Raw genomic sequence first — 14,101 nt, forward strand, 5'->3', positions numbered from 1 at the left:
TTTAAAAAGTATACATATGGAATATGGCGTCTTCATGGCAACAAATTTTGAAGTGATGTGGTTTGAGAAAATAATAAAATGGCCTAAGTCGTTACATAGAATTAGATCTTTAAATTTTGATACGATTTGTAGACACCACGCGGAGAGGTGAAATAACTAACATTCCAGAAAATCCTCAGAAAAACTATTTTCAATACAAAAATTGTGTGAAAACAAAAACAGATTGAAACATCCAATCGATCAGCTGTAAGTTCTACTATTTTGATCAGTTCACCTGTAATAAGGTCTTCGATTTGTTTTCACAAACCAATATATCGATAACGAACTACCACATAGAGTATACAGTAATATGAACCAAGAAGGATCATGCGTTAACTTTTCACAGCTCTCATAGGAGAAACAGGTCAGAGTGTTGGTAAAAATATTTAGGGTACATATGTTTTCACATCGCCTTAGAACAATTTTTTTCACACAATCCCTTTCCTCCTTTCAGCCCCCCTCTCTCTCTCTCAGGCACATATAACTGTGAGTGTGTATGTATACACACATATTAAATATATATTCCACCCCCATAACGGTTAAATCCATCAAACTAGCAAAGATCTAATAGTAATAAACTTGTAAGATATTAAAAGCATATTTGAGACAGGCAAAGCATAAGTACACAGCGGACGACACACCAAAACGTTTAAAACCAGATCACACGAAAAAAAAAAAAGACTAGTAAAACAAGAAAAAGGAAAATTACAATTATTAATGGTAATATATAAAATAAATATACAAAACAGATACAGAAAGAAAGCAAAAAGGGGTTCAATCTGAAAGTAACAAAAACAAAAACAAAAAAAAAACAGACGCACAAGTTCAAACTTCAAAACTAGCGACTGTATAGAACCACCAACACAAAGTAAATTCACACACACACACACACACACACACACACACACACACACACACACACACACACACACACACACACACACACACACACACAATATGCTCCTGACCAAAATACAGAGTAGTTATTTTATATATTCTTCTCTACTCTAAGCACAAGGCCCGAAATTTGGGGGGAGGGGACCAGCCGATTAGATCGACACCAGTACGCAACTGGTGCTTAATTTATCGACCCCAAATGGATAAAAGGCAAAGTCGACTTCGGCGGAATTTGAACAGAGAACGTAGTTTTTTGATATATTGAAATATGCTTAAATTTGGATGTGACTAAGAAAAACAAAAGGAGGCAAAACAGAAGGAAGAGACCTGAATGGAAATGAAGCAAAAAAGAAAAATGGATTTCCTATAAAAGCGCGAAAGAAATTGATTTTTTCAACAGATTCAGTGGAATTAAAAATGAAAGACATTCCGAAGGTGACCTACACCGGATAGGTTTTGGCACTCTACAATAACAAAGAAACACGTGGTAGAAAGAATCGTGATTATATATTCAAATATCTGAGATGAGTGTTTGTCTAGAGAATTATGTTTTTAATTAGATAATTATCTTCATCTTTAGAGATGAAACAGTTTCTTTTAATTGATGTCGATTGTCATCAGATTTATTTCGCATAAATGTTTACTCAGTAAGACATCATTTCAACAAGGAACATTTTTTATTTCTAAAATATAGATAATAATACGTTTATCGATATTGCAGGTATTTCGTGTCTGGGTTGGTAAAAGCGTCAATATATTTATACACCTAATAACGGCCGACAGGTTGTGTAAATGTAAACATTAAGTTTTATCTCTAACGCAGGAGTTGTAAAAAATTCATACTTATATATAATTTTTCAAAGAATTCGTTACATATACTGTATATGCGTTTGGATTCAATTACCATGAAGGATTTTGAAACTACGAGTAGCAGGAACTGACTGAATTTTCTATTTATAAAAGAACACAAAAACATTTTCGCTCAGTTTCTTTCATTATCAAATACTGGCTGTGTGTTAAGAAGCTTGCTTCCCAATCACATGGTTCCGGATTCAGTCCCACTGCATGGCACCTTGGGCAAGTGTCTTCTACTACAGCCTCGGGCCGACCAAAGACTTGAGTGGATTCGGTAGATGGAAACTGAAAGTAGCCTGTCGTGCGCGTGTCTGCAGTTATCCCCTCCATTACCGCTTGACAGCTGGTGCTGGTGTGTTTACGTTCCCGTAACTTATAAGTTCGGCAAAACAGACCGATAGAATAAGTACTAGGCTTACAAAAAAATAAGGGCTAGGGTAGATTTGTTCGACTAAAACCATTTGAGCCGGTGCCCCAGCATGGCCGTAGTCAAATAACTGAAACAAATAAAAGATAAAAAGATATCAGAAATCATCGTTGAATTCCAGTGACCTGGTCTCACTGATACCATTCCACTGCGTCGATTAAAATCAGTTTCTGACCAGATTTTAAAATCCTCGGCGCTCGTCTTTAAGAATGGGAATATCTGGAGTCTTTTTGCATGTTGCTTTGATTTATAAAATATTTCTATTAAATATCCGCTTCTTTGCTTTTCTTCTCTTCCACGCTTCCTCCCCCACCATCCAATTTGCTGTTTTCTTCATTTCTTCAACAATATTACTACTACTACTACTACTACTACTACTACTACTACTACTACTACTACTACTACTACTACTATTTGTTTTTATTACATTGATTTTATCGAATAGAGATTTGACGATCAGAAGAGCAATTCCACGTGTATTATTTGTTTAAAATATAGTATCATAATTATTTTGATGTATGTAACAATTTTGATTGTAAAAATGCATATAACTGACACTTTAAGTATTGTGCGTGCACACACACACACACACACACACACACACACACACACACCATTTACTGTAATTTAAACTTTAAGAACAGAAACTTATTCTTATTATGCATTCGATCCGCAGAAAAGATTTACAAACGACGGCGAGCTGGCAGAAACGTTAGCACGTCGGGCGAAATGCTTAGCGGTATTTCGTCTGCCGCTACATTCTGAGTTCAAATTACGCCGAGGTCGACTTTGCCTTTCATCCTTTCGGGGTCGATAAATTAAGTACCACTTACGCACTGGGGTCGATATAATCGACTTAATCCGTTTGTCTGTCCTTGTTTGTCCCCTCTGTGTGTAGCCCCTTGTGGGCAGTAAAGAAATAAGAAAAGATTTACAAATGACATTTCGCATTTATTCCCCATCACGGTTTCAACTGTGGCATTGAAAGAATGCCAGTGGTTCATCCTTTCATGGGTCGATTTCCAGGTGATATTTTGCATTGGAAGCTTTTGACAAAACAATAAAAAGCGCACGTACAAAAAGGAAGACACCAAAACAGTATGTACGCAAGGCACTGAGAGCTCAACACAGCAGAGAAATGAAAAGACACAATAAAAAGTAAAACAACTTAAGTACTTCTACTAACCACAACATAATAACAATAGCAACAACAATTGCAACAATATAAGATGGATTTTCAACGTGGTCAATCGACCTGTTAAGAAGTAGTATTAAACCACATCTTGTCATCTTTAAAAACAGCAGGACGTGTTAGATAAAATACTCCGATGTATACTAAGCCTAAAAACAGCAACAACAGCAGCAAAAAACGGGATGATCATGGCTAGAAAGCCTTTAATCATATATCTTGTAAATGAGTGCTGAGATGGGCAAGAACTACGGCGCAAGAACGACTATATTTTCTTTAATTATATCTTAACTTTTTGACACCGGGACCAATCAAAGACGAAAATATTGGCAACACGACCACAACGAAGACAAGAAGGGAGTTTGTGTGTGGCTGTGTTACATGCTAGAAGTAGGAGCCAATCATATGATTTTATTGATTGTGTGTGTGTGTGTCTAAAAATATAGAAGAACAGATTGCATATGGTCCTAAATGTTTATGCCTGAAAAAAGATGAGACGAACATGACTGGAATCTGAGATTTCTTTAATCATAAGTCTTCTGAAAGAGAGCTGAACTGAGGCCAAATAACAACAATGGCAGCCAATGACATGGTTTAGGCAATCAACTCTTGTTGCAGAAGTATGTAACTCATGATGGGAAGATGATTTCAAGCAGTACAAACAGCTGACACATTCATCAAACAAATAATTACAACATTAAGCACATTTGGCCTATGTGTGATCGTCGAAGCAAACATCACAACAGTAAACTTCCTTGGTGTCACGCTTGAATTATACTCAAATCATACGAGCTCATGGTTATGCCATTACCAGCTTAATGGAGGATGGCTGGAATCATGAATTTTTCGATATGTGTTTATAGATATCACAAATAATCTTTAGGATTAATGAGGGGGTGATTAAAATCTATATTAATGTAGTCTAATTTGCGTTAGATAAGAGAGGTTTCGTTACGGGAAATTTATAGAGATTAAAATGAATATTCGTAGATTCGTATAAACAGTAATCCTTTAACAAAACTTCTATCCATGTGTTTTCGAACGTTTTTTTCCCTTTTTCTCATATATCGTCAGACTCCTATTCTTCATCGAAAGTTTGGACAATCGGAAACTTGAAACTTAAAGTAGTTCCAAGAGACTTCAACTTGTAAACAAAAAGTCAATGCTCACTACTTACGTGTAAATACTGAGTGTTTTTTTCTGCCTGTGTAGAGTTAAAGGCTCCCCAATCAATCCGGATATATATATATATATATATATATATATATATATATATATATATATATATATGTGTGTGTGTGTGTGTGTGTGTGTGTGTGTATATATATATATATATATATATAGTGAGAGAGAGGGAGATAGAGATAGATTTATAGGCAGATAGATGTGCACACATTTATGCAGGTATATTATATATATATATATATATATATATATATATATATATATATATATATATATATATATATATATACACATTCATACATACACACACATTTATATATATATATATATGTAGGTATTTATGGATATATATGTGTGTGTGTGTGTGTGTGTATTGTATGTATATATATATGTGTGTGTGTGTGTGTTTGTTTACATATGTATGTATGTATTTCTATTGCATATTTCTGTAATTGGTATAGTTGATTTATTAGTGAGAATCTATGGGAAATTAAAAAAAAAAAGAAATTTCCCCATCACAACCACCACCACCACCGACAACACCGCCACAATCATGACCACCACCACCAAATCACTACCTTACCACCACCACTACTACCACCTCCACTGCCACTTCCGCCGCCACCACCACCACCACCAGTATTAATACTAACAACAATAACAACAACAACAACACCAACAATAGCAGAAATTAGCAATAAATGGGTAATAATAATAATAATAATAATAATAATAATAATGATAATAATAATGATAATAATAATAATAATGGTAATAAAAGTAATAATGATGTATGATATGATATTGAAAGACAGTAATAATCATGGCAAACGTTTATAATGATAATGAATATATCTTGTAATTATTTGATGATAAAAATAACGACGACAGGAATACTAATAACGATGACGATGACGATGATGATGATGATGATGATGATGATGATGATGATGATGGTGATGATGGTGGTGATGATGATGATGATGACGATGGTGGTGGTGATGATAATGATGATAAAGATGATGATGATGGTGGTGATGATGATGATGATGACGATGGTGGTGGTGATGATGATGATGATAAAGATGATGATGATGGTGGTGATGATGTTGATTGTGGGGATGATTTTGATGATGGTGGTGGTGATGATGATGATAGTGGTGATGATGATGATGATGACGATGGTGGTGGTGATGATAATGATGATGATGATAAAGATGATGATGATAGTGGTGATGATGATGATGATGACGATGGTGGTGGTGATGATGATGATGATAAAGATGATGATGGTGGTGATGATGTTGATTGTGGGGATGATTTTGATGATGGTGGTGGTGATGATGATGATAGTGGTGATGATGATGATGATGACGATGGTGGTGGTGATGATGATTATGGTGATGATGGTGATGATGACGATGATGATGATGACGATAAATAGTTTTAATAATGAGGATGACGATTATTTCAAATGTCGTGAACAATAGCAAGAAGAAGAAGAGAACAAGAACAACAACAATATTAAAAAGCATTGCATACATGTAAATGGAAGCTTACCTGTGCCATCTAGAGTTGGGGTTTGACCCACTGAAAACAACAACAACAACGCAAAGAATATACATACATACACGTACATAGACATAAAGACACACAGAGACAGACATAGATATATATATATAGACATACATAAACATACGTTCATACCTATACACACACAGGCATACATATACACACATATATATATAATTGTATATGTATATATATATTAATATAATTGTAAATTTATATATATATTATTGTATATGGATATATGCGTGCATGTGTGTGTGTGTGTGTGTGTGTGTGTGTGTGTGTGTGTGTGTGTGTGTATGTTCACAAAACGGTTTATCTGTCAAAGCTTTGGAATCAAAGAACCGGTAAATCGGTGAAATAACTGTATTAATACATGTATATATGCACACACACACACACACATATGCATGCATATATCTATATGCATATATATATATATATATATATATATATATATATATATATATATATATATATATATATATATATATATATATATGTAGACATATATACACACATATATATAGATATAGATATATATATATATGCATATATATACTCTTTTAATCTTTTACTTGTTTCAGTCATTTGACTGCGGCCATGCTGGAGCACCGCCTTTAGTCGAGCAAATCGATCCCAGGACTTATTCTTTGGAAGCCTAGTACTTATTCTATCGGTCTCTTTTGCCGAACCGCTAAATTACGGGGACGTAAACACACCAGCATCAGTGGTCAAGCGATGGTGGGGGGACAAACACAGACACACAAACATATATACACACATACATATACATATATATATATACATATATACGACGGGCTTCTTTCAGTTTCCGTCTACCAAATCCACTCACAAGGCTTTGGTCGGCCCGAGGCTATAGTAGAAGACACTTGCCCAAGGTGCCACGCAGTGGGACTGAACCCAGAACCATTGGTTGGTAAGTAAGCTACTTACCACACAGCCACTCCCGCGCCTATATATATATATATATATATATATATATATATATATATATATATATATATATATATATATATATATATATATATATATATATATATATATATATATATCCGAGTAAGCGCATAAAATGTGCAACAAGGTGGAAAAAAGAGTACTCAAATACCAGAGGTAGAGTAATATGCTTTATTTAAAAGCAGCAGAAATATAACAAAAGACTGTTACTCGGAGTTTCACGTTCCCGTTCATCGGACAATTTTGTTAGAAATGGGAAAGGAATGACAATGCAATCAAAACTAATATAAAATTTGAAACACAATGAAACGACCAATGAAACAGATCTATGTGTTTCAAATTTTATATTAGTTTTGATTGCATTGTCATTCCTTTCCCATTTCTAACAAAACTATCCGATGAACGGGAACGTGAAACTCCGAGTAACAGTCTTTTGTTATATTTCTGCTGCTTTTAAATAAAGTATAAAGTATATATATATATATATGTATGTATGTATATATATATGCATATATACATATATACATATGTATATAAACATATACATATATGTATATATATATATATATATATATATATGCACATATATGTATACACACATACACATAAATATGTACATATATACATACACACATATGTTAGCGTCGCACACACTGCTTCTCATCAAAATTGTAACCCAATTTTATGATTATATGTCTGGGAAATATATTTTCAGCTGTTGCGAAAAGCAGACCACGTGACTCATACGTCGGTCTCTTAGTAAGCAGGGAAGCAGATCAAGTTGATCGCTTGAGTCCCTTTGGTTAACATTAAGGCACTCACCTAGACTCTTTCACTTGCACCTGACCACTGAGACGCAGTGGCGATGCTACTTTGAGTATATATGTAGGCATGTATGCATATATATGCGTGTATATGTATGGTATTTGTGAGATCGTGTTGGTAGGTACGTATACCTACATATGTAGACACAAATCTAAACACACGCACACACACATACACATATACATATATATATATTTGCGGTCCATGGGAAGAGCCGTTTTAACGATGCGTCCTACCCACCTCTTCGAAACGCCGGTGTTAAAACGGGGGTAGCTGATGAAGGAGAATGTTCTCTATGTGGCTTGTGTGTTTTCTGTACTCTGGTTATTATTGTTTTCTTGTATACGTTTTGTTTGCAATGTCCTGTACCCAGATATGCACCTATATATACAGGTAGATGCAGGTATGCACATACCTGTACGTATATATGCATATACTCATTTATTATTTGTTTATATATATATATATATATATATATATATATCAACACGCACGCACTCACATACACACATACACATGATAAGGCGTATATACGTCATGTTTCGTTGGTTGTTTCGTTTTCGTGTCTGGATCTGGCCTATTGTTTAGCTGCTGGTTTTTTACTTCTGTCGACCTGCCGTTGTCTAGTCATCGTAAGTGTCCTTTTTATTTACAACTGCAATTGATTTTCATGTCTGCACTGGATTACAATCTCATTTCTTCTAGCCAGTAAATGTATATATAGGATGTGGAACGCTATTATTGTCCAGCTTATATTAAACATTTTCTTTTGTATGCTCCAGATTTGATGCGATAAAGTCGTTGCATTCTTCCTATTAGCGCAGAAGTAAGAGTAACTATACTGCGTATATATATTTTTTAAGGTTCCCCTTTATTTATCGATGTAATTTTCATCAGTACATACTTCTTACAGTACTGTTGTCTCGTAAATGAATAGTTTTTCAATAATTACATCTTAACTGTCATATTCGTAAACGGTTTTGGTTGCATTAGTTTTTGACTGAGCGTTGTGGGTGGTTAGCCATTTGTCAGTATTGTACCGAATAACATTAGTTTACTTCTACGTGTAGCTATAAATAACTTTAAGATTGTTTCAACTAAAAAGCCAAATGGTACCCATGTTTAATGATTAACTGTAATGTATGTTTCGCTATAGTTCGTGCTACACGTTCGCTAAAAGTGGATTGAACCAGAAGATCTTTCTTTTCGCTTGCTTAAGATTAGATATTTATTGTTAGTTTTTAAGGTTTCATTATTAAATGGCGCAGTTTGGTCGAATGTTGGTTCATCCTGCATATTTTTCTCAGGAATTTTGTTATTGGATGCGGGAGGTTAGAATATATGTGTATATATGACAGCGCTTTTTCATTAGGTTTTCCATAGGATTCCTGCGTTTTTTTTTTTGTGGTTAGGGTTAATATTATGCCTAGTGAGGTAGCTATATGAATCTGCGTTTCAATGATTATTCTGAGGATGAAATCTTCTAACGCATTTCTCTGCTACATACATACATATGCGTATATATGTGTATTTGTGTGTGTGTGTGTGTGTGTGTGTGTGTGTATGCAATCGCACACATATATATATATACATACGTATATACATACATAAATATATACTTGCATATATATATATATATATATATATATATATATATATATATATATATATATATCCATGTTATTTCCATTCCATTATCTTATTTGTACATGTGTATGTATTTGCGTGTGTGTATCAATGTGTGTCTGTGTGCGTGTGTGTGTGTGTGTTATATGAGTATGTGTGAATGCATAGTTATATAAAACATCCTAAGGCTGATACAAAGACTTACGGACACTGCCACATCTTACTTGTACGCATGCACGCAGCACACACTTCTCTATTCACTCTTACTTGTACACTCTGTTCCGTCCACACAGGAAAGAGTATTGATTGCTTGCACAGGGAAAAAGAGTGTTATATTGCGAGAAGGGAACCAGGGTTTGCTGCAGACCATGAACTAGTGCATTTTAAATACAGTTTGTGTGTGAGGGAACAGGGAATATGGAATGCTGAACACAGGGACCTACTTTGAGATAAGGAGTTTACTGAATACAGCGGCTGTATTGTCGGTCTATTGTGGTCTATATTGAACAGGACAGTATGAGAGTAATAGAGAAACAGGGTGTGTTAATCGCAGCGGTGTACTATGGGTAGAGAAGCTTAACGCATTGAAGATTAGAAGATTGTCTACTACTACGACAGAGAGAAGAACATCGATTGGCTACGACACAAGGGCCATGGAAAGATGCATGCGAGGTCTATTACTGCGAGTACAAATCCAAAATGAGGTGGTTCTAGAAATGAATGAAAGCACAAATCCCGTTGAGACGGATATATCGTAAGGTACTCCGATAACGGGTGGACCCATGCAGTTTCCGAGTGTTACCCAAGAGATTGGGGGAAAAAAAAACAGTCGGAAAGCATCTATGATGCGATGAGAAGACGATTTAGTAAAACAATTTGGTCCAAGATGGAAACGAATGACACAATCAAGAATGAATTGGAAGTGCATTGTGACAAGTGGTATATAACAACATCCTATAGTCTGCTTGATACAGGCGATAGAGATGATAGCTTTAAATTGTAAATGACGGAGCATGGTGTTATTGTCATCGTTTACCTCCAGGTCAGCTCTAATTGAGTAGACATGATGAAAGACATTCCTCTCATGACCTCACCATTATGTTAGTGAAGTATACGAATACATTATCTAATGTATTTCTAAACATAATATATCCGACGATTATGACATCTGACGGTTGTGATATCTTGATATCCTGCTACTTATTTTGAATATATATATATAGATGTGGGGGGAGGCGCTTGTGTGTGTGTGTGTGTGTGTGTGTGTGTGTGTGTGTGTGTGTGTACGTGTGTATATTAAACATGGTTGCATCAACTGAAGAACGATGGCGAGTATAAATCACTGTCGAGAAACTCAGAGTTCTGAATGCAAGCGTTCTATGCTGTATCATTTAATATATGTACATATATTGTGCGTGTGCACATATACATACAAACCTCACAGCACACATACATACACACACATATATATGCTTGTGCACACACACACATATATATGCTGGCAGAATCGTTAGCACGCTGGACGAAATGCTGTTAAGCATTTCGTCCGTCTTAGTGTTCTAAGTTCGAATTCCGTTGAGGTCGACTTTGCGTTTCATCCTTTCGGGGTCGATAAATTAAGTACCAGTAAAACACTGGGGTGGGTGTAATCGACTAGTCACTTCCCCACAAATTTCAGGCCTTGGGTTTTTAATAGAAAGGATTATTATTATTCTCCTTAGAATGTGAGCTGCACCCAACAATGCTGTCTTCTGGATCACTTCGAGCCTGACAGCAGCTCCAATATTCTTAATATGTTTCTCAAAACCCTTGGAAACTGCTCCTAATGCTCCAATTACCACAGGTATCACCATTACTTTCCTATCTCGTCCCGCAGTGGCTGGTATCATTATCATTATCATTATCATTATCATTATCATTATCATTATCATTATTATTATTATTATTATGGTGGCGATCTGGCAGAGTCGTTAGCACGCTGGACGTAATGCTTAGCGGTATTTCGTCCGTCGCTACGTTCTGAGTTCAAATTCCGCCGAGGTCGACTTTGCCGTTCGTTCTTTCACAGTCGATAAATTAAGTACCAGTGAAACAGCAGGGTCGATGTAATCGACTAGTCTCCTCCCACCAAATTTCAGGCCTTGTGCCTTCAGTAGAAAGGATTATTATTATTATTATTATTATTATTATTGACTCTGATCAAGCAGACTTATGACCAAAAAAAGCATCCTAGCCGTGTCCATACCATGCTTTTAGCCATACGAAAGATTGCATTATCTAATATCTTAAGATGGCAGGCTGTGATTCGAACGAGATTCGGTTGCTATTTCTAGCAAGTTGAGTAACCATCGAGAGGCTCCCTCTATTGCTCGTTGTATTTGATATAATTGCAAGTCCAGATGTTAAAAAAGAGTCACTGGGAGTAATGAAATGTTATTTTAACTGAAATGTTCACTGGTCACAGTGCGGATGGCAAACACACTTGTGTTTATGGGAAACACAGTGAAAATGCTAAAGAGAGGTTGTTATTGTTGCAGCTGCTGCTGTTATTGCTGTTGTTGTTGTTGCTGTTATGTTGCTCAACCTATAACCAGAGAACATTCTAGTTATCGCCAACCTAGTTTCAAACACACTCTATCCGACACGACATTTGTAATCTGTTTTTTAAGACAGTGAGGTATCATTTGAAGGAGGTTTGCCAATTATTTCTAGCATATCCGGTGACAACTTACAGGCTCCCTCATTGGTCCGAATATATAGAGATTGATGTTTAGCCACAAGCTGACCCTAATTGAGCAGATCTAAGGTAAGAGACACTCCAGCCATAACCACCCCATCTTTTCATTAGACACTACACTCAAAATACTATTATTGGTAAGACCATGATTAGAGAGAGAGATTAGCCCACTATTTTTTGAAGAACGAAAGGCCATGCAGAGATCCCCAAGTTTGTGCAAATAAAGTGTGGTAGTTTAGAAATATGTTAGCAGCACACCCTGATTAGAAGTTTCCTTCAAGAAAGGGAGTCAACAATGTTAGATGGATAAGTTTTATATACTCACTGCTGTGGTTAAGGCCTAAGCAAAATGTCCACTCTTTGCTGACAATTCTCTTGTCTTGGTCTGTATCACAGTAGTCAATGAAGCTTTTGGCACAGCGTCGGGGCTTCACCAGTTTCTTGACCAAACGTTTCAGAGACCTCACCTCGCCGGATTTCAACACGTTGTCTTTGTTGCGGTCCAGTTGTGAAAACTTCCATTCTACAATACGCTTCCGTGTTGCATTCTGGGAAGATTTATTTTGACCTGCAGACAAAGAAGGGATCAGGATATAATACGAATGATTGTCGGGTCTATTTGTGCATGTATGTGTGTGCGCGCAGGTGTATATGACAGAGATAACAGATATAACGAGAAGGTGAGGCTGACAGAGAGATAGGCAAACAAATAAAGAAATAGAGATAGCCGTACATATGTATGTATGTGCGACTATTGGAAAACAATCCGGAGAAGGAGTACCCAATACAAACGTAAAGTGTAGAAGTTTGTTTAAGCCAATCTAATGACCTCTTACTCCGATGTTTTTACGGTGTACACACAGACACGGGCTGGGTTGTGCAGCTAAGAATCTCACTTTGCAACAACCACGTGGCCCCGCTTTGATCACACTACATGGGATTTTGGACAAGTGTTTTCTACAGAATCCACAACAAGGGTATCACTGCCTGTTTGCAGTCTTTTAAATGAAACTAAACGGTTCCCGGTTTCTTGATTTTCATTGGTTTTTGTTATTTATATTGTACATCGATGCATTCTATTGGTCCTCGAAAACGCAAAGCGACCGGTTGCAATGTCAACATGGAATATAAAGGTCAAAACACCGTTTTGTTCAGGGACAAGCAGAGTCGTGGAATGTCAATATTCACGCACATGCGCAGACACACCCCTCAACACAAACACAAACATTCCACTCACAAAACATACGGAAGTGTCATAGAAGACATTTCCACTTGCCCAACGTGCCGCTCGGTGAGAGTTGACCCAAAAGCTTTGTGGCTGCGAAGTAAACTTCTTCACCACACGACCGTACTTGCATCCATGAATGTGTGTGTGTTTGTGTGTGGGGGAGGGGAGGCGTACGTGTATACTCACACGCACACGCGCACATAAACATAACCGAAAGGGTTTTTCTACACAATCTTTACATGCTACAAATATTATGTATAGCTTTATGTAAGTGCTTCGGGAGCCAATATTCCAGAAATGAATTGCTTTCTCTTGAGAGTTTGTGTGTTCTTATAACATCAATAAGATACTTACGTATATACACACACACATATGTGTGTGTGTAGAGAGAGATAGATAGAGAGAGATGGGCAGTTGGCAACTTACATGGCCAGCTTGGAACTTCGTAGAGAACGAAAGGCTGAAAATCGCACCAACTGTTTAGCCTCCAATATAGATTCCATGTTCCTTTCTCTCATATTCACGCACACGCACAGACACGAG

At 36.4% G+C, this 14,101-nt stretch overlaps 1 protein-coding gene across 4 annotated transcripts in view; it reads right to left on the reverse strand.

The window, feature by feature from the left end:
• LOC106881345 (SPARC-related modular calcium-binding protein 1) overlaps positions 1-14,101 on the reverse strand; it is a 169,979-nt gene that overhangs the window by 57,768 nt on the left and 98,110 nt on the right. For 2 of the 4 annotated variants that reach the window (XM_089353332.1, XM_089353331.1), the window contains exons 6-7: positions 12,656-12,898; positions 6,153-6,182 (exon numbers count right to left, since the gene is read on the reverse strand). In XM_089353332.1, coding sequence (XP_089209458.1) covers positions 6,153-6,182; positions 12,656-12,898 — 273 coding nt within the window. The remainder of the gene's footprint in view (positions 1-6,152; positions 6,183-12,655; positions 12,899-14,101) is intronic. The other 2 variants (XM_089353333.1, XM_089353330.1) reach the window with 1 other exon arrangement.

Source organism: Octopus bimaculoides, chromosome 6 (assembly GCF_046866305.1).
Source record: "Octopus bimaculoides isolate indiv1 chromosome 6, ASM4686630v1, whole genome shotgun sequence".
In the NCBI taxonomy this organism is placed as follows: Eukaryota; Metazoa; Mollusca; class Cephalopoda; order Octopoda; family Octopodidae; genus Octopus; species Octopus bimaculoides.